Below are 25,669 nucleotides of genomic sequence, written 5' to 3' on the forward strand. Positions count from 1 at the left end.
TCCATGGGAAATAGGTGTCCCCACTCGTTGAAAAACTGCAACGCTTCCACGATGAAGAATCCCAGCTTTCGGGGCTCTCCATCAAACGTAGCTTCCAGCTTGATCAATCCCATGGGAATTTCCACTCCTCATCCTTCTGTAGGTGCTGGTACTTTGAGTTGAGGAAGGTGATGCGCAGGTATCTGCGGCGCTGGCCTCCAGGGTCCTTGCAGGGCTGGATGGGTTCCCCTTCCTTGATGGGGCAAAGTTCCCGCCATCGGGGGAGCCGGGTGACCTCCCAGTGGTCGTGCGGGTGGCACTGGCTAGGGTTGTATCCTCTGGGCTCTTTGCACCACCGGGACTACAGGACCCGCTCCCTCGGGTTGCACCGGAAGCGGTTGCTGGATGACCGCCAGTGGTGCCTGAACAGCGGGCACAGCTGGCACTGGTGGGACCAGAACGGCGGCTGCGCCGGGCGCCAGTGGGACTGGAGTGGTGGGCGCAGCTGGTGCTGGTGGGACCAGAACGGCGGGCGCAGCAGGAGCGGGAGTTGGTCCTGGGGCAGGGATGGGAAGAGGGGCAATTGCTGGCACTGGGGCAACCGGAGCTGGAACTGGTGCCGGGGCTACGGCGGGAGTAGGCACTAGCAGAGCGACTGCTGTGGTGGCTGTAGGTGTTGCTATTGCTGGCAGGGCAGTGGTGACCTGCACCGGGTGAGTCTGCACAGGTTGAGCCGGGAACCCCGTGGCTCCTTGCACCATTAGCCTCATGAGATAGGCCACTTGCTCTAGATCTCCTCGCATAGCCTCTACTTGCACCTCCAGAGCAGCATAGCGATTATCGTCCAGTCTTCTCCTATCATCTGCTGCTGCCGTCTCCGCATTTCTGCGCAAGCCCTCTTCCCACACCTGTTGCCTTTGTTAGGCTTGTTCGACTTCTCCTTCCGCAAAACCCGTGACGACTCCTGCCCCCAGGGTCGGAACTGGTTGTACTACCAAGGGTTGCTTTTCTCCAACATCATGATAACTTGAGGTTGACGATGTTGAGCTGGGGGACTCCCCTACTTGCTCCACTGGGGCCGACTGCCCCGCCACAGGAATCTCCTGGTAGAAGCCTTGAGCCTGTAATGGTGAGATCAGTTGTTGGGCCACCAACACACTTGTTGTCCAGCCCTTAGTGATGCCTGTGACTGCTAACAATTCATACTGCAGTACTTGTACTTTCTCCAAGAGTACACTCCACCAGTCCCCTGTGGGCTGGATAGTGTCACTTCCCCACGTTCTGACAGAGCCCACATTTGCATTGTCCCAGCTCCGCAGCTCCGTCTGGGGAATGGGCCCACCTTGGGACCCGTCCTCTACAAATGGTACTTGATACTCCACCAAGCATCCAGCCTCTTCATCCCACCAAAACTGGGGAATTGTGCATTTGTGGTAGCCATAGACACTTGCAAAGTCTCCCACACCGGGTCTTCCTGGACACCTGGGGCCTCGGCGACCGGGGCTAGCGCTTCTTGGGCTCTCGCTCCATACAGGCATGCAAACATCGTTCCAAGGTGCCTCTCCCTACTTTCACGGGATCGAGGTCCCCACTGCCTAGGCATTGGTACAGAGATCATGGGCGGTATGCCTCTCCCTGTACTACTTCTAGGACGGGCACCATGTGCGCTACACTGTAGTCCTCCAGCAAGGCCCGACTGGCCTCCACTGACCTCAGGTCTCTCCACCCTCCCTTCCAGGAACAGGAGGTTTGGTCGGATATGATCAGGTATCCATCCTTCCCAGGTGGGGGTTAGGGAGAGAAGATAAGATTCTCAACAAAATGTCAGTTTATGGCATTCAAGTTACTCTGATTTCATCTCCCACCCCTTGCTGCAAGAAATCCAAAGTTTCTTGATTCAAAAGGTTCTTTATTGAAAGATTACATTCATAGTACAGGTGTCCATTATTAATCCAAAGGCATGAAAGCTTCTGGCTGCCCATGAAGCTTTGTTGAGAATGACGTATTAGTTTCAAGTTGCAATATATCAAACCCTCCTTCCACACTCCCCCCCCATTGCCTGGCAGAAGCAGATGCCTGGGAAGGCGAGGGAAGCTCCAAGGTCGATGTCTAGTCCTGTCTAGTCCAGGTAGATAAGGCCTTCCTGGGAACACAGCTGGCTCTCTGTGAACCTGTAGGCAAATAACACTGGAAAACTACAGCATCAGAAAGCATCAGAAAACAATATGGCGTTACTATGGATAGCAAGCCTGACAGTAGGCCTGGCTGCCGACCGATGCATCACCCGCCAGCCTCCCCCTGGCACGTCAGCACACATTGTTCTATTGCTGGCCCTGCCTGGAGACCCTTGCTTCCAGATCCATCTAGGTGAGCAGTCCTGAAGGCCCACTCACCCTATTGGGATCCGGCCCAATGCCTCAAAAACCACCACAGGAGGAAGGCCAAAGGCCCAACTCCCACCAACACTCCAGCTGCTGCAACCAAGAAAAATGGAGCCACTCCCCACTCCCAGGGTCCCCAACTTTGATGCCCAGAGGAAGGTGAAAAACCTCAAGAGGCCTTGGCCAATCTGGCCCCTTGTGGAAAAAATTCTTCCCTGGCCCCCGAAGGTGACCGGCACAAACGGCCCTGGAGATCTCTGCCAGGACCCCTGGGGGGGGAGAAGACCCCCTTTGTTCTTCTCTTGGGGCAGCGGGATGCCTAGCTCCGCGGCCAACTCTTGGAACAGGCCCAGCAGCCACTGGCATTCGCCACTGCCTGCCGGCCCCGCCATAAAAAAACCATCCATGTAATGAGGGATGAATGGGGAGCGAGCCAGATCTTTCAGTGCCCACTCAAGGAATGTGCTGAAGGTCTCAAAGGCCGAGCAGGCCACAGCACAACCCATAGGCATGGCCTTGTCAATATACCACTTGTCCTGGAATTTAAACCCAAGAGGCATCACTCCTCCTCCAGGTGGACAGGCAGCAGCCAGAAGGCAAGTTGAATGTCGCACTTGGCCATGAGTGCACCGTGGCCGCAGGCCCACACCAAATTAACTGCCTGATCAAATGAAGCATAGCACATGGTGCAGAGCTCTGATGGGATCGCCTCATTCACAGAGGCATCTTTTGGGTAGTACAAGTGATGTATCAACCGAAACTCTCCCTGTGCCTTCTTTGGTACCACGCCAAGTGGGGAGACCCTCAGGTTAGTAATGGGAGGTGCGTCGAATGGGCCAGCCACTTGCGGCGCATTCACCTCTTTTTGGATCTTGGCCACCACCATGCCCAGGATGTCCTGAGCTGACTTCAAGTTGGGAGCATCTGTGGTGACCCGCAGGCCCACATAAGGTATCTTGAAACCTTCCGTGAACCCCTCCCAGAGCATAGTGGCGGACGCCCAGTTGGTGTAGCACTGCAACCAGGGCCACAGTGTGGCCGGGTAGACCGGCGTCCGGGCGAGAGAACACCAGCCCCCCAGGCCATCTGCCTCACTTCTTCCCGGGACCTGTGGCACCGCCCTGGCCACCTGCTGCTGCTGCCCAGCTCACATCATCTCTTTTGGCTCCATTCCCCACTGCCCCCCCCTTGAAATGGCTGCTGAGATCTGGTGCCTCTGGGGAATCTCTCTGCAGATGGCGGCCATGGCAGTCTTCGCATATATGGTTGAAGCAGCACATCGTCTTACGGCAGCCGCCTTCATTGTGTCAGGCTGTGGCATCCCAGTTAGCCAGAGTCTTCCTTCTTCCCTTCTGCAAGAAGCCAAAGTCTCTTGATTTCAAAAAGTTTATTAGAAAGACAACATTCAAGCCCAGAGGTCCACACTCTAGAACCAAGACAGTCCTAGCTGAACACAAGCTTTGTTAGGAATGAGGTACAAAACGAAAGTCGTTACACATCAAACCCGCAGAACCCAGCCTCCCCCCAGAGTTCACATAGCAGACAACTTCTCTGTGGGAATGCTGGCCATCCAAGGTCGACTGAGAAGAAAACAGATAAGACGCAGCATCCTCTCCCATGGAAAACCGGCTCTTGGCAATCGAAGGGGCCTAGAGGGAGAAAAAGACTAAACAACTACAGAAATTAATATGGCGTTACTTCAGTTGCGTTTCTCTAGCATAACAGACTCTGAGTTAAGAACTCTGAATATGACAGATCCTGACACATTGAATTCCCAGCATGGCCATCTAGTGGCGTGTTGCCTGAACCCTGAACCCTCGGCCCAGGGCCGCTTCCCAGTGCCCCTGCTATAAACCACCCATAGCGAGCCCATGCTGTCCAGCAGGTCCCAGTGAGTGAGTTCGTTACTGGAGGCCTTCTTCCGGAAAGCTTCGTCATACCTAAAGGCCGCCCTCTCACCCGATGTGGCTTTCATGTGAGTGACCTCTCTCATGTGCATGGTGAGGTGCCAAGCATGTTCAGGGTATGCCACCTGGACCACCCTTGCACTGCCATGCACTCCTGCATGCCCTGCATGGCTGCCTGCACTGCCTCCCCCTGGACGGGGGCCTCCGCACAGCGCATGCCCTGCTTCCCCATGGGCACCGCCTAGCCACTGCTGGGTGCTTTGAGGGGGGGGGCACCACTGGGCGCCCTGTGAGGGAACAGATGTAACTATGCATATGACTCCCGTCCCAAGCTCTCTCAATTTCTCCATCATCTCTCTGTGTTCCTATTAATGTTTTAATTATTTCCAGGCATTTAAACATGATTTTAGGCTATTGTGCAAGGTCATTTTATTGCTGGTTTTGTATTATTGTTTTTAATTGATGGAATGTATTGTATATTTATGTTTGTTCTTTATGTTATGAGTCATTCAGGGGCACATCATAAACATAGCATAGTATTAGGGCTGTGGCCACTCTTGTCATGAGAAACTAGCTGCTGTTATTTTCAGTTGTACCATAGCTGAGATTATGATCAGTCTTCCAGGTCTTACAATAAAACACCACCTACCATGTTCTCATTGCAGGAAAATTTCAAAGGGCTTAACTTCACGTGATGTTGAGACTTCCATGGTCATTGTAAATAGCCAGCTACACAGTGACAATGTTAGTTACTGTTGCCCTGCCCTGCAGTGATACTGCAGAAGTGCTCTTTGTGGCACTGGAGGAAACATACAGGCATCCATATGTTCCATGCATGTTTCACAATGTTGGGGCTACCAAACTCAAAGGAGAGCCTGGAGCTCTCCCAAAATCACAACAGAACACCAGACTACAGCAGCTTTGGAGGGGGACTCTATGGCATCACATCCCCGCTGAGCTCTCCCCAAGCAACATCCCCAAATCACCAGGAATATCCCAAGATGGAGTTGGCAACCCTACAGGGCTATTTCATGTCAGCATAGCACAGCAAGAAAGGGATAAATTGAACTTCCCATGCCACAATAGCAAGGCAAATTAGGACCACACATGGTTACTGTTTACAAGAGAAGCACTAAAAAGATCTCCTGATCTCCCAGTGTCTTATCAGATTAGGCCCAAAGACATCCAGCCCCTCTAGATAGCAGCCATTGTACTATAATGGTTTTTTGGTTTTGAAGACTCTGTACTAATAGGTCTTGTGTCTGTGCTGTTGGGATTCTGGCTTGTCAGACAGCCTGACTGCTAAAGTTTCAGTCCCCTTTATTGGTTTTTTGGTCTGTTTTACTCCGCTCTTTCTGAAACCTGTTTTTGTCTGATCTTTCCTTCTGAAAAAGCAGTGGGAAAGGCCCCCGCAGGCCCCGCAGGGACCTGGCGTGGGCCCAACAGTCCCGGGCCAGTCCCCCCCCCGGCCCAACCCACAGCAGGGGAAGGCCCTGCAAGCCCGGGTGGCACCCGGTGCACACCACGATGTGGCGCAGTGGTGGCCCACCCACCCCTACCCATGCTAATGCCACCTGAGGCCCCCAGGCCTGAGTGCCACGGCCTCCAAGGCCCCCCCAGGCCCCCCCATGCAGGCGGTGGGCCAGGCAGCCCCAGCACAGACCAAAGGCCCCCACCCCCACCCGTGCTGAGGCCCACGATGGCCCCCGAGGCGACCTTGCCACTTGCTGGGCCACCCACATGGGCAGTAGGGCGGTCAGCTGCAGTCACGCTGCCCCAAGAAAGGCCCCTGGGCCTGCCGCAACAGGTCTCAGGAGGCCCCAACACCAGGAAGCCATGGTGTGTGCCCAGCGGCCTGCCCCAGCAGCAGGCAGGGCCACTCTGCAGCCAGCGCTGCAGCAAGAAAGGTCCCCAGGCCCCTGCACACACGTGCACACCATGCCCCAGGAGGCCCAGGAGGCCCCCTCAGTGGCCTCGCTGCACTCCGGGGCTCCCACCTCAACAGAAGGCTGGGCAGCCCCCACTGGCACTGATGCTGTGGAAGGCCCCCTGGCCCAGCAGCCGCAGTGCAGGTCAGAGGCCAGAGGCCGCACCACCCGGGCACCCCAGGCACCCAGCCCGGGCAGCCGCGTCGACCTGGCTGGCACCACCGTGGGCCACACGGGGGGTGCTGAGGGCCGTGGCAGGCCTGCCATGCCCCCAGGGGCCCAGCAAGGCCCACTGCCATGCTCTGCAGTGTGTCAGACTGTGGCTAGATAATGTCCTTCCTACAGGTTCTCCTTTACAAGCAAACAAGAGTCCATTGTTTGAATAAGGAAACTTTACTGCAGAAATGGTTCATTATAGTCCACTGTCCTGAATAGGAGATTCAGGATGGTACAAGAGCATTGTTACCAATGAAGGGCAAAGCATGAGGTACAAAGTAACAGTTCCCAGCTGAACCAGCCTCCCCCCACAGTTCTCAAAACAACATCTTTCAGACTTGGGAAGCTGGACTCTCTCAAGGCCAATCTTGGGTGGAATGTTGTTAGACAAAACAATCTCTTTTGGTGAGAAGTCTGCTTGGGAACTTGTGCACCTGTGGAGAAAGCACTTAGACACTAGAAGCATTAGAAAATGGAGTCAGTACAGCTCATATACACACTGAACCTGACATTCTGCCCCCCTTAAAATAAACCCCCCCCCCCCAGGTTTATATGGATAGCGAGTATGAAAAGCTTTGGTTAGTCTAGGAGCATGAACATGTACAGAATTCACCCACTCATCGAACCCAGAGTCAAAGTCCTTCCATCTGATGAGGTAAAACAACTGATTGCGCTTAATTTTAGAGTCCAAGATTTGTTGCACCTCGTAGTGTATTTGGTCATCTATCAAGGTTGGAATGGGTGGAGCTTTGACGTGCCATTTATCATCTGTTGGGGCCTTCTTCAACAGGCTGACATGGAAGGTGTCATGGACATGGCGTAGATTTTTTTTTTTAATGAAATTTTTATTGGAATTAGAATCATTTAATTTCACATTACAATCATTTCCCGTTTCCCAATTTCTAACCCCCTCCCTTTCCCCCCTTTTTTGTAGACTTCCAACAGTTTTCCAACCCTTTGTCCCTTTTCCCTTACTCATTTTAAATTCATCTGTCTAACAAACATATATTTTCCCTTTAATCTAAGCAATAATTCTTTAACTATTTTTGACACTCTATACCCTATCTTTAAGTCCCTTCTTCCATATTAGACAAACAATTTGTCCCTTTTTTCATAATTTCATAATTTCCTGGTTTCAAATATTTCTATAAACCATATACCATATAAACCATATAATCGGTACATTCATATAAGACAACCAATTTAACTTATAATCTGTATATTACTTTTTCTACATATCTTGTCTTCATTCTACTTTAGTTATATTTAATTATATTATTAATTCCCTCTTTCATTAATTATACATCTATATAACTATCATCAAAAGTTATCAATCAATTTGATCCATATATTTCTTCAGGTAGACTTATTCAGTTTAACATGTTACACGTTTATACCAAAAACAACATTAATTAGTCGGTCCTTATAGTTAGTTATTTTCTATCCATATTCTATATATTTTCCTATATATAACAATCTAAAAAGATAACTGCTTAGACATTTTCATTTCTCTCTCTACCCTCCGGTAAAGTCACCCCCCTCTACATTTTGACTTGTTTCAATAGTTCTCAAACTGCCACAGTTCTCCTCCCACCTCCCATTTCTTCAACACATATTGCTTCAGCTTCTCCCAATCTGTGTTAAACTGTCCTGAGTTCAGATTTCTCAGTTTTCTTGTCATTTTGTCCATTTCGGCCATATACAGCAATTTGTAAGTCCAGTCCTCAATAGTTGGCACTTCTTGTACTTTCCATTTTTGCGCATACAAAAGTCTGGCCGCTGCTGTCATATAAAATAGCAATGTTCTATATTGGGCTGGAATGTTCTCCATTCCCAGGTTCAGTAGCAGGAGTTCTGGGTTCTTATTGATTTGAAATTGTAGAATCTCACTTATTACTTTTATTATTTCTCCCCAGTACTGCCTAGCTACCTCACACGTCCACCACATATGGTACAGAGAGCCCTCATGTTTTTTACATTTCCAGCATTTATTAGAAGTGTTTGAATTCCCTAGCGCAATCTTCTTTGGTGTCATGTACCAACGATAGATCATCATGTACCAACGATAGATCATGACATGGCGTAGATTTTTTGGTAAATTTACAGCAACAGTCACTTTGTTGATTACTTTGCGCACCGTAAAAGGTCCGAGGAACTTTAATGCCAGTTTGCGGCTGACTTGGGCTAGTTTTAGATTCTTGGTGGATATATAAACATGGTCTCCAGGTTGCAAATCCGATTCGGCCGCACGATGGCGATCTGCGTATTTTTTGTAATCCTGTTTGGCTTTCTCTAGGTGTTTTTTAATGAGAGTCCATTGTTGGGCTGCCTCCCCCCACCATGAAGACACATCTGGCGAAGTCGGGGAAAGGGAAGGGGGAGCGTCTAGCGGAAAAGGGTTGAAGTGGGCCCCATACACAACCTTGAAAGGGGCTTCTCCTGTAGAGGCATGTACACTGTTGTTGTATGAGAACTCTGCTAGAGGGAGGAGGTCCACCCAGTTATCTTGTTGGAAGTTGATGTAGCAACGAAGGAATTGCTCTAAGATTTGATTAGTTTTTTCCGACTGCCCGTCAGTTTGTGGGTGGTGGCTTGAACTGATTCCTTGCTCAATATTTAACATCTGTAAAAGCTCCCGCCAGAAGTTGGCAACGAATTGTCCGCCGCGATCCGAAATTACCTTGGACGGAAAAGAATGTAATTTTACAATGTGTTTTAAGAATAGATCTGCCAGTTTTCGAGCGGTGGGTATAGTGGTACATGGAATGAAATGGGCTTGCTTGGAAAACAGATCCACTACCACTAAAATGCAGTTATGTCCCTTGGATACTGGTAAATCAGTGATAAAGTCCATGGATATCGTTTCCCAAGGTTTGCTGGGTGTTTCCAAGGGTTGCAACAGACCCGGAGGTTTTCCCTTGCGGGTCTTGGCGCTGAGGCAAATGGGACAGGAGGCTACGTATTGGGAAATGTCTCTGTGCATGCCCGGCCACCAGAACTGCCGTTGTATTAAATGTAGCGTTTTCAAGTACCCATAGTGTCCTGCGGTGGGGGCATCATGACACCGCTGTAAAACCTCCTTCCGTAGACTTTCGGGTACATAAAACTTATTTCCTGATAACCAATCCCCCTGCGGAGATTGATTCAGCTTGGATTTGGGCATTTTATCCCCCTCCTTTTCCACCTCAGCCTTAAGTTTCGATTTCCATTCTTGGCCGTGCGAAAGGGGCTGGATTGCGCGGCTGTGTGTGGTTACCACGCCTCCCAATTGCGTAGGTGAGAAGACTGTATCTATAGTCTCCTCCCATTTGCTCTTATGTTGGGGCATGCGCGATAGGGTGTCTGCAAGAAAGTTAGTTTTGCCCGGGAGGTAGTTCAAAGTGAAATTGAATTTGGAGAAAAATTCTGCCCACCGTAATTGCTTGGCATTTAATCGGCGGGGACTTCGGAGGGCCTCCAAATTTTTATGATCTGTCCAAACTTCGAATGGCCCCTCTAACCAATGCCGACAGTTCGTAAGGGCTGCTTTTACTGCAAAGGCTTCCTTCTCCCATATATTCCAATTTCTTTCCGCCTCAGAAAATTTTCTCGATAGGAATGCACAAGGTCGAAGCTTCCCTTCCTCCCCCTTCTGCAATAACACTCCTCCAATCGCAGTATCGCTGGCGTCGACCTGCACTATGAAGGGGTAATTTTCATCGGGGTGGTGGAGAATGGGTTCTGTTACGAACTGCATTTTTAAGCGTTCAAAGGCTGTTTGGCAATCAGGTGTCCACAGTAATTTGGAGGAGGGCTTTTTCGCTTGGTCCCCTTTATCTTTGGTTTTTAACAGTCCGTCAGGGGAAGCATGATCTGTGCGAAATTTGCAATGAATTCCCGGTAAAAGTTGGCAAATCCCAAGAAAGATTGCAGTTCTATACGGGTAGTGGGAGTTTGCCATTCTTGGATCGCCTGTATTTTGGCTGGATCCATTTTTAAGCCATCTTGGGATATACAATAACCCAGGTAAGTGAGTTCAGTTTTATGGAATTCGCATTTGGATAATTTAATAGGTAATTTGTTATTCATTAGAGTTGCCAGGACTTTTTTGACCAGTTGAACATGGTCCTCCTCTGATTCTGAATAAATCAACAAATCATCAAGATACACCACCACTCCTTTGTACAGAAATTCATGCAATACTTCATTTATCATGGACATGAATACAGATGGGGCCTTACCGGTTGATCAGGAGGTGGCAACACCGGTTGAGCTGGAGGCAACCTTACCGGCTGTTGTGGTGGTATTTGTTGAGGTCGGAGCGGAAGGGGCCGCTGCGGCGAGGGCCTGATAGGTGCTGGGCCGCGCGGGCTTGCCCCTCCCGGCGTCGTCAATCTCAGGCTCGGAAGTAGTCCCCGGGGTACAATCTGCAATGGTTGACCCCCCCCCGGGGGTTGTTGTACGGGGGTAGTTGCAGGCGTTTGGTGTGGTTTCTCCCCCCTTCGAGGAGCTGGAGGCTCTTCGAGCTGATCCGGTTGGATGGCTATCGGAGAAGTTGGAGGGAGTATTACCGGAGACTCCGTCGGGCGGCTCGGTTCATCTCCATTCCCTCCTGGGACCTCTACTGGAGCATCCCCGGGATCTGGATTTTCGTCCGTTTTAGGGATCTCCGTTGGCATCTCTCCAGGGCAGGGATCCCCCTCTTCCTCCGATTCTGATGTATCGTCAGGGCACAGGCTATCGGAGCAGGAATCCCCTTCACCTCCTGTCCCTGGGTTGATCGTGGGCGGCGGCTGCAACGGGGCGGGCTCCCTCGGGTTAGAAATAATGCTTTGTAGGGTAGCTATTTGTACAGCCATTTCTTCGGGTGATGGTCTCTCTCCCGCCACCATTAATGAGAGTAGATGTATGGCATGAGCTAGGCTTTCTTCCATATTGACTAACCTAGCTTCTAGCAATTGAATTCTACTTGGACCCGGTTGGTCCATCGTAGAGTTCCCAGCGGCGGCGGCCACCGGGGTATTCGGCCTCCAAGGTGGAGGGTCTCCCTGATCACCTTGCGATCTCGCTGCTAGAATTCCTTTGGCCAGTCCTGTAACTGCCGAAATGCCAGAATCCACAGCCAGGGTATGATTTTGCATCTGTACCCAACTTTGCTCGGAAATCTCTGGTTGCTCCGTCCACGGAGTGAGTTCCGAATAGTCCCAACTTAGGACGCCGCGGCAGGACGTTTCCCATTCAATCTGTTCGGTCATCCTGTTCCAAAATAGCCATGGTTGGCTGCTGTCCAGTTCAGGGACTGTTTCTAGGCTTCGGCGCCCGTCCATGGGTAACGGATGGGGCACCCCACTGGCCCTGCGCTCTCCTCGTTTCTCGGGGTCGGGCTCCCTACTCCGAGGGCGTGGGTACCAAGAACAACGGGATGGTGATGGCCGTCGGCTTTTCACCCTCACTGCCGAGATCGATGAGAGGAGGGGTGGTAGTTGAAGCTCCGTTCCCTGCCAGTGCAGGGTCTCGAGGTCGTAACTGTTGATCGCCGGGAGAAGCATACGGATCAAACAAAGGATCCATGTCCGGGACTGCTTTGGATTCCGATGGGCCCGGCTTAGACATGATTGGTAACAAAATGTCAGACTGTGGCTAGATAATGTCCTTCCTACAGGTTCTCCTTTACAAGCAAACAAGAGTCCATTGTTTGAATAAGGAAACTTTACTGCAGAAAATGTTCATTATAGTCCACTGTCCTGAATAGGAGATTCAGGATGGTACAAGAGCATTGTTACCAATGAAGGGCAAAGCATGAGGTACAAAGTAACAGTTCCCAGCTGAACCAGCCTCCCCCCACAGTTCTCAAAACAACATCTTTCAGACTTGGGAAGCTGGACTCTCTCAAGGCCAATCTTGGGTGGAACGTTGTTAGACAAAACAATCTCTTTTGGTGAGAAGTCTGCTTGGGAACTTGTGCACCTGTGGAGAAAGCACTTAGACACTAGAAGCATTAGAAAATGGAGTCAGTACAGCTCATATACACACTGAACCTGACACAGTGCAGACGGTCAGCCAGGCTGCACTGGCCCCCCGGGGACACCGGGGCCGGGGCCAGGTGCAGGATAGCCCCAGAGGCTGCCACATGCCCAGCAGCCACCCCGCACCACAAGCCCTCCATCCCCCCTCAGTTTCATTTTTTTTTAGGAGAACTTCGCCCCCAGGAATGCTCCCTCCCCCCTTGCAGGGTCCTGGGGGGGGATCCCAACCCAACCCGAGCATCTGGCCTCACGTGTGAGTGGCTGACAAGCTGCTCCTGTGGATGCTCAGGTGTAATGACGCTGACAATGCGGCTGGGCCAGCACAGGAAGAATGCTCCTCCTCCTTCACCTGATCCCACCTCCACTTTGTCTTGCACCTGGCACCAACCCAACTTGCCGGTAAGTCGTCAGCTTCCTTTTAGCGTATAATTGCAGTAAGGTAAAATATACATTTAGCATATATATTTTCCATTATAATTGTAATAAAGAATAAAAGGTTATCACTTACATATCAACAATAATCAATTAATGCTTTATAATATTCCATTTGTGGTATTGTTTGTTTAACCATTTCATTGATTGTAAGAAATTCCAAAACTGGGAACCATTGTATTGTCGAAGGCTTTCACGGCCGGAGAATGATGGTTGTTGTGGGTTTTCCGGGCTGTATTGCCATGGTCTTGGCATTGTAGTTCCTGACGTTTCGCCAGCAGCTGTGGCTGGCATCTTCAGAGGAGTAGCACCAAAAGACAGAGATCTCTCAGTGTCACAGTCACAGTCACTGTGACACTGAGAGATCTCTGTCTTTTGGCATTGTAGTTCCTGACGTTTCGCCAGCAGCTGTGGCTGGCATCTTCAGAGGAGTAGCACCAAAAGACAGAGATCTCTCAGTGTCACAGTCACAGTCACTGTGACACTGAGAGATCTCTGTCTTTTGGTGCTACACCTCTGAAGATGCCAGCCACAGCTGCTGGCGAAACATCAGGAACTACAATGCCAAGACCACGGCAATACAGCCTGGAAAACCCACAACAACCATCTGGGATCCATTGTTCAAATAATTCAACTTATAGTTTGGGGATTCTAATTGAGAAATATGGTCTGTTAATTTTTCCATTATTAAAAAAATCCCATATGTGGATGAACCAATTTGTTATTGTTGGGGGGGGTTATTCCACTTAAATGCTATTACTGATTTTGCTATTGACAAGAGATATAAGATATAAGATTCTTTCTAATTTGTGGGATGGGTTTATCTTTCCAAAGATTTAACAAAACCAGTTCTGGGGTCATTGGTATTTCATAACCTGTGATGAATTTTATATTCTTCATAATCGATTCCCAGAATTTGTGTATATATGTCAGTTTATGGAATTCCAGTTACCAGGCATGACTAAGTATTCGTACGGTCCTAGGGGTGTATTGAATGCAGTTTTCCATTCATCCCCTCCCTTATTCTTACATGAAAATAAGCATCTTTGAGGTCTAATTTTGAGAAGATCTTACCCTGCGCCACCACGCTGAGGATGTCTCGGATCAACGGGATGGGATAGGCATTTGACACTGAGACTGTGTTGATGCCATGGAAGTCAGTGCACAGTCTAAGTCCTCCATCTTTCTTCTTTACAAACAGCACAGGAGCCGCTTGAGGGGAGCTGGCGGGGCGGATAAAACCTCTCTCCAAGTTTTTCTCGATGAATTTCCATAATTCCTGGCGTTCTGCTAGACTCATTGAATAAAGCTTCCCCTTTGGTAACTTTTCCCCGGGCACAAACTCTATGGCACAATCGGTGGTGCGATGTGGGGGAAGTCCATTAGCTTCCTAAAAGCTTGAGCCAAGTCTTTGTATTCCGGGGGAATCAGGGTTAACTCTTCCTCCATGAGGAGAGCCACTTCTAAGGGGAGGGCGCCTCCCTTCCCCAGTCTGCTCTCCATTCATGGTGTTGGCATTGATCTCGGCTGAACACCACCATTCCCTCTGACCACTTAATGTATGGGTTGTGATCCCAAAGCCAGCGGCTACCTAATATTAGAGGGTATTTGGCGACTTGGCTGACAACGTAAGGACGAGTCTCCCAATGTTTCCCCATGTCAGTTGGTATCGGCTCAGTTTCATAGGTGGCTGGGTTCATATTGGAGCCATCCATTTGTTCAAACACTATGGGACTTTCTAGTTCATGGGTTTCCAACCCTAGCCCATTCACCAACGCAGGGGATATAATATCTCGAGAGCAGCCAGAGTCTATTAATGCTTGCACTCTAATATGTGTTCCCCTTTTGGGATTCACCAGTGCCACTGGCATGAATAGTATGGCCCCCCGTTCCCTCACCTCTTTCGGGTTGGGCATCTGTTTGATCTGCCGTGGGGGCTTTTTTATGACAGATCCTCCTCGTTTCCCTACTGCGAATATCCGACATCGGGCTCTTGAGCTTGGTAGGTGTTTTCTTCACTCACTTCTTCGGCTTCCAACCCAGCCTTGGATCGTCCCCTCCAGGCCAGGGGTTTCCTCTCTACATGTCCCATGCGAGAGGCAGGTACCGGCCTGGTGGTAGCAGGTTGGATAGGTGCTCTGAGTGGGCACTGAGGGGCGAAATGCCCACTACTTCCACCCTGGAGGCATAAGCCTTGCCTACAATGTATATCTCGTGTCCCTCGAGCCACTCCAGGCCCTCCCGTGCTTCTGCCTCATCCTGGGGGTGGGGGAGGTCACCTGACACCAACCAACTGAAGTTGTTTGTCCAAGTGGACAACTTGGGTATGATTTTCGACTTCACACGCTAACTGGATCCAACCCAACAGGGTGGGTGGATCATCTTGCATTAAGGCCCGGTCCAGTAATTCGGGATTCATTCCATTGCAAAAGAGTTTGATCTTTACTCCTTCATGATAATTCGGGCACTTGGCCGCCAGTTGCCTGAACTTGGCCGCATACTCCCTTTTTTTTTTATAATTTTTTTTATTTTTCATAACTACAAAACACTACACCAGACTATCACAAGGAAAGGGGAGAGGGAAGGGACAAAGGGGGGTGGAAAAAGAAAAGGGGGGGAAATGAACTACAAACACTAAACACTACACTTCAATGTTTCCCTTCATACTGTCATAATACAAAAATAGCTCCATAGAATAATGATGGAGTGGTTAATCATACAGAGAATAAACATTTCAAATTCTGATTAAACTTTCCTCCCCCTTCTAGGTCCCGGACGCAGTTCTCTCTGTGCAACTGCTGTTGCGGTGCTCTCCTCCTCCTCCCCCCCCCCTCCGGCTCCTCCTTTTCTTCGTTCTTGGTGCAGCAGAGTTCTGGGTTTTTATTCTCAAAATCCTTTAGTTGATCTTCTGATAATATCTTATAGGCCTGATCTTTATATCTGAACCATATTCCTTCCGGGAATAACCATTTGTACTTTATTCCATGGTCCCTCAGAAGAGCTGCAAACTTTTTATATTTAAAACGCCGTTTCCGGACTAGAAATGGAACGTCCTTCAAAATCTTGACTTTCAAACCCATAAAGTCCAAATCCGCATTGTATGAGTTATATAGGATGGTGTCCCGAATCTTTTTAGATGAAAAGTCAATAATGATCTCACGAGGCAACTGTCACTTTGTTGCATATTTTGAAGAAGCCCGACGGACCTCCAAAATGGTGCTTTTAACCTCTTCTGGCCGCATACTCCCTAATGGGTTTGGAGCCTTGTTGGATTGCTCTCAGCTCCATGCTGTCAGGCTATGGCATTCCAGTTGGCTAGAGTCTGCCTTCTTCCCTTCTGCAAGAAGGTCTTTTGATTTCAAAAGGTTTTATTAGAAAGACAGCATTCAGGCCCAGATGTCCACATTCTAGGACCAAGCAGATCCTGGCTGAGCAAAGCTTTGTTAGGAATGAGTTACAAAATGAAAGTTGGTACACTTCAAAGTCTCAGATCCCAGCCTCCCCCCAGAGTTCACATAGCAGGCAGCTTCTCTGTGGGAACGCTGGTTCATCAAGGTCGTCTCAGAAGGAAACAGATAAGACACAGCATCCTCTCCCATGGAAAAGTACTTGAAGGGACCAAGAGGGGGGAGAGATTAAACAACTACAGAAATTAATATGGTGTTACACAGGCTACATTTCCCCAGCATGGCAGATCCTGACACGTGCAAGCCCTTTCGCTTTCTAGGGGGTCTTCATACTGTGCTCTCAGGGCCTCTATAAATGCTTGTAAATTCCACAGTTCGGGGGGCCCCCATATCGTAAAGAGTTACATACCATTCTGTTGCTATTCCCTCCAACCTGGACACTAGGTGAATGACGCGGCTTTGTTCCGTGGGAAATAAATGTCCCCACTTGTTGAAAAACTGCAATGCTTGTACAATGAAGAACCCTAGTTTTCGGAGCTCTCCGTCAAATGTAGCTTCCAGCTTAATCCATCCCATAGGAATTTCTGCCCCTCGTTCCTCTGCAGGTGCCTGCTCTTGGCATTGAGGAGGGTGGTGCACCGGAATCTGCAGTGTTGGCCTCCGGGGCAACTGAGGGGCTGGGCGAGTCCCCCCTCCTTGATGAGGAACAGTTCCAGCCACCGGGGGAGCCTGGTAAACTCTTGGTGGTCACGCTGGCGGCCCTGGCCAGGGTTGTGGCCTTGGCCTTTGGGCTCCGTGCGCTACAGGGACTAGCGGTCCTGCGCCTCCTGGGTGCACCGGAGGTGGTTGTGGGCTCATCGCCGGGGGTGCTGGGATGGCGGGCACGGCTGGCACTGGGACTGCTGGAGCTGGAACTGGGACAGGGATTGGAACTACTGGAGCTGGGGCAACATGAACTGGAACTGGCGCAGGGGCTAAGGCCAAAATAGGCGCAAGCGGAACGGTGGTCGTGGCGGGTGTAGGTGTCACCAGTACTGGCGGGGCGGTGGTCACTGGCACTGGTAGAGCCGGGGATCCCGCTGATCCTTGCACCACCAGTCCCTTGAGATAAGTCACCTGCGCTAGATCTCCTCTCATAGCCTCTACTCGTGCCTTCAGAGCAGCGTAGCGAGCATTGTCCAGTCTTCTCTTCTCCTCCGCTGCTGCCCTCTCCGCATTTCTGCACAACCCCTCTTCCCATGCCTGTTGCATTTGTTGGGCCTTTTCTACTTCTCCTTCCATGAAACCAGTAACAACTCCTGCTCCCTGGATCGGTGTCGGTTGTAATTCCACGGGTTCCTGTTCTTCCACATCGTGATAACTGGACGTTGACGAGGTTGAGCCGAGGGACTCTTCCACTCGCTCCTCTCCCCTCGGTACTTCCATCGGTGCCGATTGCCCCACTTGTATCTCCTCCCCAGGAAACTCCTTGTCATGGCCCAGTCTGAGAGTGAGGTCTCCTCTGGAGGAGAGGAGCCTCGTGTAGCCAGCCAGGACTCCTCTGGAGAAGAGGAGCCCTGTGTAGCCAGCCCTAGCCCTGATTCAGCAGAAACCAGCAATCAGGAGCAACAGCTGCTGGCTGATCAGAGCTTACAGCCAGCAGCTGAGGCACCAGCACCCTCAAGCTCCAATACTACAGAGGAAGCTCAGCCAGGGACTTCTACAGGTGCAGCGCAGCCAAGAGCCTCCACCCCCCCAGGTTCACCCACGCCCAAGGAACGCCGCAGGCAGCGCCAGAGACTGGAACTGCAGGAGAGACGGCGCAGTGCTCGCCTCTTAAGCCAACGCCAGCTGCTGGAGAGTGATGATGAGTAGTGACAGGATAGAGCCCCAGCAGCTGGCTGAAAACCACGCCTGGCTATAAGAGCCAGTCTGGAGGAACTGCTGGGCGTGGAAGCAACGTGTCTACTGCTTGCAACCACTCCGTGTTTCGTGAACCTTGCCCGTGCCTGCTTTTGGACCTGACACTATCGGTGACTGACCTTGGACTGTGCCTGACCTTGCTTTTGGACTCTGGACTCACTCCTGGCTTTATCTCGTGCTCTGACCACCGGTTTGACTTGGCTTTTGCTCTTGGAACTCCCCTTTGACTTTGGCTTTAAGGTTTGGACTTGAACCACCCTGCTTGGGCTGGCCCAGCCCGTGACAGATTGCTTCCACCCAAAACTCCCTGGCATGGACATGGCAACACCCACCCCAGGGAGCCTGGCAATGCTGCAGGACCAGGTACTACAACTAACCCAAGCACTGGTGACTTTGCAGCAGCAGATTGCTACTCTCCTTGCCGCCCCTGCTGCACCTCTGCCTGCAAAATGCCCAGTGAAGCCTCCTGACAGTTTTGAGGGCAATGTGGAAGAATTCCCAGCATTTCTCGCCCAGTGCCAGCTATATATTGAACTCCGGGCTAGAGACTTCCCCACAGATCAAGTCAAAGTCGGCTTCATCCTCAGCCTGTTAAAGGGGCAGGCAGCAAGATGGGCCACACCCTTGTTACTGGCCAAATCCCCTTTGCTGGGGGATTTTCCAAGCTTTGTGGCTCACATTACCGCCGCCTTTGCAAACCCACTGAAAGCTGTGAAAGCAAACCAGAAAATACGTGCCCTCACCCAGGGAGATGGGACTGTGGCCCAATATACCACTGAATTCCAGCTACTGGCTCAGGACCTGGACTGGAACGAAGCAGCCTTAGTCGACCAGTACCTGGAAGGACTGTCTGACGCAGTATTGGATGAAGTGGCTCGATCTGAACGACCAGGAGGGCTGCAAGCGCTCATTCTCCTATGCCTCCGTATTGATGGACGACTGGAGAGCCGGCGGCAAGCATGTGCGCTACGCCAGCCACCCCCGCCCCAGACCTTGCCTGAAAGGACAGCGGAACCCACACCATTGAACATGCCTTCTACCCACCTGCCTCCAGAGGAAAAGGCGAGGCGTCATGCCCACAACCTCTGCTGGTACTGTGGTGGGGTGGGCCATTTTGCCGATGGGTGCCCTGCCAAAAGAAGGACCCGAGCTATAGTCCAGGAGCAGACTCCCACTAAACAACTTGTGGGAACGGCCAATGCCTCCAGTGTTCCTCCTGAACCCTTCCTGGTGCCAGTAAAGCTGTGCCTGCCTGATGGCCGATGGCTATTTGTGTATGCCATGATAGACTCAGGGGCATCCCGCTGCTTCATGGACGCCAAGTTTGCCGCACAGCACCGAATTCCCTTGCGGGCAAAAAAGACCCCCACCGTAGTTGAGGCCATTGATGGGCGACCGCTACGTTCTGGGCCCGTGGTCGAGGAGACCCAGGACCTCCTCTTGCAGATCCAGCAGCACCGTGAACGGCTCTGCTTTGATGTGGTAGGCATCCCTCAGTTCCCGCTGGTCTTGGGACTTTCCTGGCTTTGCCGCCATGACCCGGTTATCCGGTGGGGCCAGTTGGACCTCTGCTTCCGGGACCCATGCCCACACGAAAATCAATGCCCAGGTCCCATTGCAGCCGCTGTACAGGAGGCCTCTGTGATGCCAGAGGAATACGCAGAGTTTGAAGATGTGTTTGAGGAAAAGGGAGCAGACCAACTTCCCCCTCATCGGCCATATGATTGTGCCATAGACTTGATTCCTGGAGTCCCCCTGCCAGTGGGACGCCTGTACTCGTTATCAGAGCCTGAGTTGGCTGCACTCCGGGACTTCCTCACCACCAATCTGCAGCGAGGGTTCATCCGGCCCTCTACCTCGCCTACCTCTGCCCCAGTCCTCTTCGTCAAAAAGAAAAGTGGAGAACTCCGGCTGTGCAATGATTACCGGGCCCTGAACAAGATCACCGTTCGCGACCGGTATCCACTGCCTCTGATCTCCGACCTCTTGGAGCAAGTCAAGGGAGCCCAGATCTACACCAAGCTGGATCTTCGGGGAGCCTACAACCTGGTGCGTATCCGAGAAGGCGATGAATGGAAGACCGCCTTCAGTACCAGATATGGACAATACGAGTACCGGGTAATGCCCTTTGGCCTGACTAACGCGCCAGCTGTGTTCCAGAGACTGATGAACGACATCTTTCGAGATATCCTGGATCAGTTTGTCATTGTTTACCTGGATGACATATTAATCTATTCACGTGATATGTCGCAACATACTCGGCATGTGCGGACGGTGCTGCAAAGACTCCGGCAGCATGGCCTATTCGCCAAACTGGAAAAGTGTGCATTTCACCGGCCTACCGTGGAATTCCTTGGCCATGTGCTATCACCCCACGGAATCCAAATGGACCCAGCTAAAGTCGAGGCTGTACAGACTTGGCAAGCCCCCCGTTCTCGGAAGGATGTGCAGCGATTTCTGGGGTTTGCCAATTACTACCGGCAATTCATCCCCCAGTTTGCATCCATAGCCGTCCCTCTCACTCGACTTCTCCGGCCTCGAGAACCTTTCCGTTGGACACCGGAAGCCAGCGAGGCATTCCTGACCCTGAAGACACGCTTCGTCACGCAACCAGTCCTTCGATACCCGGATCCCCAGCTACCCTTTCTAGTTGAAGCAGATGCCTCCAGCACCGCCATTGGAGCGGTGCTCTCACAACGGGCAACCCCCTCTAGCTCTCCACAGCCTTGCGCCTACTACTCTCGCCAGCTGACCCCCGCTGAAAGGAACTACACCATCTGGGAGCGGGAGCTGCTGGGAATAAAGGCAGCCTTTGAGGTTTGGCGGCATCATCTGGAGGGGGCTCGGTACCCAGTCCAAGTGCTCACTGACCACCGGAACCTCGAACACCTCCAAACTGCCCGCCGTCTCAACCAGAGACAGATCCGCTGGTCGTTGTTCTTTTCCCGTTTTGATTTCAGGATCACCTATGTTCCCAGCTCCCAGAATAAGAAGGCCGATGCTCTGTCCCGAAAGCCAGAGTACAACACATCCCCCGACCTGGAACAACCTCCAATGACCATACCGGCTCCAGAAACTTTCGCCGCCACGCAACCCCCTCCGGGGCTGGTGGAGGAGATACAGACTCAACAGCTGCTGGACCCCGTTGCCCAGAAGTACCTCCAGAACGTCCGGGGATCTCCCCATCCCCAGGCAGAGGGATTTGCAGAGGAAGAGGGGCTACTGACCCACCGAGGCCGGATTTATGTACCCCCAGGCTCTCTACGAACAAAGGTACTGCAGCTGGTCCACGATTCTAGACCTGCCGGGCACTTCGGCCGCCACAAGACAATTCATCTCTTGACCCGTGACTTCTGGTGGCCCCGGGTGCAATCGGATGTGGCCCGGTATGTGGCAGCCTGTGAAACGTGTAGACGGGCCAAAGACGTCCCCGGCAAACCTTCTGGTCTCCTGCATCCACTCCCCACACCCACTGGGCCATGGAGGACTATTTCCATGGATTTCATTACAGACCTGCCCTGCTCCAAAGGCCACACCTGCATCCTAGTGGTGGTGGACTTGTTCACAAAGATGGCCCACTTCGTTCCCTGTTCTGGACCCCCCACTGCTCAGGAAACGGCACACCTGTACCTTCAGCACATCTTTCGACTCCATGGGCGTCCGGATCATATAATTTCTGATCGGGGAGTTCAATTCACCTCTCAGTTCTGGCAGGCCCTGCACTCCCTTCTTGGCACCCAAGTCCACTTATCCTCAGCACACCACCCCCAATCTGACGGGCAGACAGAGCGCACCAATGCAACCCTGGAGCAATATCTGAGATGCTACACAAACCATCAACAGGATGACTGGCTAGCTCTACTGCCTTTGGCCGAGTTCGCATATAACAATGCAGTGCACTCCTCCACCCAGCAGACCCCCTTCATGGCAAACTATGGCCACCACCCTCGTTTCTTCCCTAGCACAGCACCATTGTCGGGAATTCCAGCCGCTGATGATCGCCTCCAGGAACTCCAATCCATGCATGAGCTGTTGCGGGAACAACTCCAGCTTGCCAAGGGAAGCTACAAGGAGGCTGCGGATCGGAAACGGCAACCTGGTGTTCCCTTGTCTGTGGGTGATCGGGTCTGGTTATCCACCCGCCATATCCGCAGCCAACGGCCCTCCAAAAAGCTAGATGCCCGGTTCCTTGGACCCTTTGTGATCACAGACCAGGTGAACCCTGTGGCCTACCGCCTGCAACTACCACGAACCCTCCCGATCCATCCTGTGTTTCACCGGTCCCTTCTAGTCCCGGCTTCACCCCCAGACCCGCACCATCCCGGGCCACCGCCCCCTCCGCCTCCGATTACCATCGAGGGGCAAGAGGAATATGAGGTTGCCCGGATCCTAGACTCACGTCGGCGGCGGGGGCAAGTACAGTACTTGGTGGACTGGAAGGGGTATGGGCCGGAAGACCGCTCATGGGAGCCTGCCATGAACATCCATGCCCCCCGTCTAGTCCGACAGTTCCATCGGGCCTATCCTCGGAAACCGGGGCTGCCCGGGCCGCAGAAGAGGGGGGGCCTTGGGAGGGGGGATGGTGTCATGGCCCAGTCTGAGAGTGAGGTCTCCTCTGGAGGAGAGGAGCCTCGTGTAGCCAGCCAGGACTCCTCTGGAGAAGAGGAGCCCTGTGTAGCCAGCCCTAGCCCTGATTCAGCAGAAACCAGCAATCAGGAGCAACAGCTGCTGGCTGATCAGAGCTTACAGCCAGCAGCTGAGGCACCAGCACCCTCAAGCTCCAATACTACAGAGGAAGCTCAGCCAGGGACTTCTACAGGTGCAGCGCAGCCAAGAGCCTCCACCCCCCCAGGTTCACCCACGCCCAAGGAACGCCGCAGGCAGCGCCAGAGACTGGAACTGCAGGAGAGACGGCGCAGTGCTCGCCTCTTAAGCCAACGCCAGCTGCTGGAGAGTGATGATGAGTAGTGACAGGATAGAGCCCCAGCAGCTGGCTGAAAACCACGCCTGGCTATAAGAGCCAGTCTGGAGGAACTGCTGGGCGTGGAAGCAACGTGTCTACTGCTTGCAACCACTCCGTGTTTCGTGAACCTTGCCCGTGCCTGCTTTTGGACCTGACACTATCGGTGACTGACCTTGGACTGTGCCTGACCTTGCTTTTGGACTCTGGACTCACTCCTGGCTTTATCTCGTGCTCTGACCACCGGTTTGACTTGGCTTTTGCTCTTGGAACTCCCCTTTGACTTTGGCTTTAAGGTTTGGACTTGAACCACCCTGCTTGGGCTGGCCCAGCCCGTGACACTCCTGGTAAAAGCCTTGTGCTTCTGACGGTGAGATTGGGCGCTGGGCTGCCAATGCACTTGCCGTCCAGCCTTTGGTGATACCTGTAACGGCTAACAGTTCATATTGCATTACGTGTACTTTCTCCATAAGTACACTCCACCGGTCCCCAGTGGGCTGGATAGTATCACTTCCCTAGGTCCCGATAGACCCCACATCGGCATTATCCCAGCTCAGTAACTGTGCGGGGAATGGACCAATCTTGGGACCATTCCTCCTCAATTGTCCCTGGGGCCTCCACCAAACATCCTGCTGCTTCATCCCACACGTACTGGGGAATCGCGCAGATCCTTGCGGCATTAGCGGCAGCAGTGGACGCTTGCAGGGCCTCCCAAACTGGGTCTTCGCTGGCATCCATCCCCGGGGCCTCCGCGACGGGGGATAGTGGTGCGTCCTGGATACCCACACCGGCTGGGCGTGCAAACATAGTTCCAAGGCACCGCTCTCGGCTTTCCCAGGGTCAAGGTCCCCACTGCCTCGGTGTTGGTACAGAGGTCACAGGTGGTACGCCTCTCCCTATACTGCTTTTAGGACGGGCACCAAGCATACTCCAAAGTACTCCTCCAGCGAGGCCAGACTGGACCACCCTGACATCAGGTAAAGAGGGGGTCTCTCCACCCTCCAATCCAGGAGCAGGAGGTTCATTCGGATTAAATCCGGTATCCATCCTTCCCAGGTGGGGGTTAGGGAGAGAAGATATGATTCTCAACAAAATGTCAGTTTATGGAATTCAAGTTACTCTGATTTCATCTCCCATCCCTTGCTGCAAGAAATCCAAGGTCTCTTGATTCAAAAGGTTCTTTATTGAAAGATTATATTCATAGTACAGGTGTTCATAATTAATCCAAAGGCATGAAAGCTTCTGGCTGCCCATGAAGCTTTGTTGAGAATGATGTGTTAGTTACAAGTTGCAATATATCAAAACCTCCTTCCACTCCCCCCCCCCATTGCCCGGCTACAGTAGATGCCTGGGAAGGCGAGGGAAGCTCCTCCAAGGTCGATGTCTAGACCTGGTAGATAAGGCCTTCCTGGGAACACAGCTGGCTCTCTGTGAACCTGTAGGCAAATAACACTGGAAAACTATAGAATGAGGAAAGCATCAGAAAGCAATATGGTGTTACTGTGGATAGCAGGCCTGACATTATATTTGCATTCCAACCAACAATGCATATATGACCCAACTTCCCCACATTGCCTCCAGCAGTATTGCGAATTTTTAGGGTTTACATGATACATCTTAACAGGTGTCATATACCAATGTGTTAGCAGCTTCACCATTTGTATTTTTATGTTAAGAACTTTAGTTGCATCGAGATATCTTAAATATTTGTAAACTAGCTGCAATGGTTGCAGAAAAGTAATGATTCTTTGGTTCTAACACTACTGCTTCATAGGTCCTCCAATGGGCTCTGTAGCATGCTCAATCAGATTCAGCTTGTTTTCTGCCAGCATCTTTCCAGGCATCTTCCAGTCCTGTTTAGATCATCCAGCTCTGTGGTGAAACACAGGGCTGGTTTCTGCTGTAAGGGAGGGAGGGGTCAGCAAGGAATGATCTTTCCTATACCTTCAATGATGTATGAGTTCTCAGCCTTCATTTTGGTTAAAAAGTAGGTTTCAGCCCTTTTTATTGTGGAGTTATAAGGAGAAATATGGAGTCAGCACATATCCCTTTTAATTCTGCAGGGGAAAGGACTAGAGACTTTTTAAAATGATGAGAGCTGGGAACCAGTACACTGTTGAATTAGATCATTATATTGAACTGTCCTTACCAATTTTTTTAAAGCCCCAAAAGCTAGGTCCGTGCTGGAGAGAAAGGTGAGTATAAATGAAGTAAAAAATTTAAAGCCCTTCAAAAATATAAATAACCCTTCAAAAATATAAATGGTCAAATCTTTTATATCTATTTTATTTAATATTTAGTAAAAAGTGATGGTGAATAAAAGAAGAGGAGATGTGCCTGATGAGGCTTTACAAATCAGACCCAACCTGTGGAGAGGGCTGGGGCTCAACTCGAAGCAGTTCTATTTATATTCTATTTTACATTCTATATTTCTATTTTTTAATTCATTTTTATTTTAGTCTACTGTTAATTTTTAAAATTGAATTTATATTCCACTTTCCCTGCATGCAAGCTCAGAGCGGATCACAAAACGTAATAAATATAATTCCTTA

The 25,669-nt window shown here is 51.2% G+C and overlaps 1 protein-coding gene across 1 annotated transcript; it reads right to left on the reverse strand.

The window, feature by feature from the left end:
• Window positions 1-302: 302 nt before the first annotated feature.
• LOC129345704 (uncharacterized) lies at window positions 303-782 on the reverse strand. Its single transcript, XM_055002930.1, has one exon. The coding sequence runs from the start codon at window positions 780-782 to the stop codon at window positions 303-305; it is 480 nt and encodes a 159-aa protein (XP_054858905.1).
• Window positions 783-25,669: the final 24,887 nt, after the last annotated feature.

Source organism: Eublepharis macularius, chromosome 18 (genome assembly GCF_028583425.1).
Source record: "Eublepharis macularius isolate TG4126 chromosome 18, MPM_Emac_v1.0, whole genome shotgun sequence".
In the NCBI taxonomy this organism is placed as follows: domain Eukaryota; kingdom Metazoa; phylum Chordata; class Lepidosauria; order Squamata; family Eublepharidae; genus Eublepharis; species Eublepharis macularius.

Coding starts and splice junctions, on each gene's coding strand:
- LOC129345704 (XM_055002930.1), bottom strand. CDS start 782: ATGCGAGGAGATCTAGAGCAAGTGGCCTATCTCATGAGGCTAATGGTG.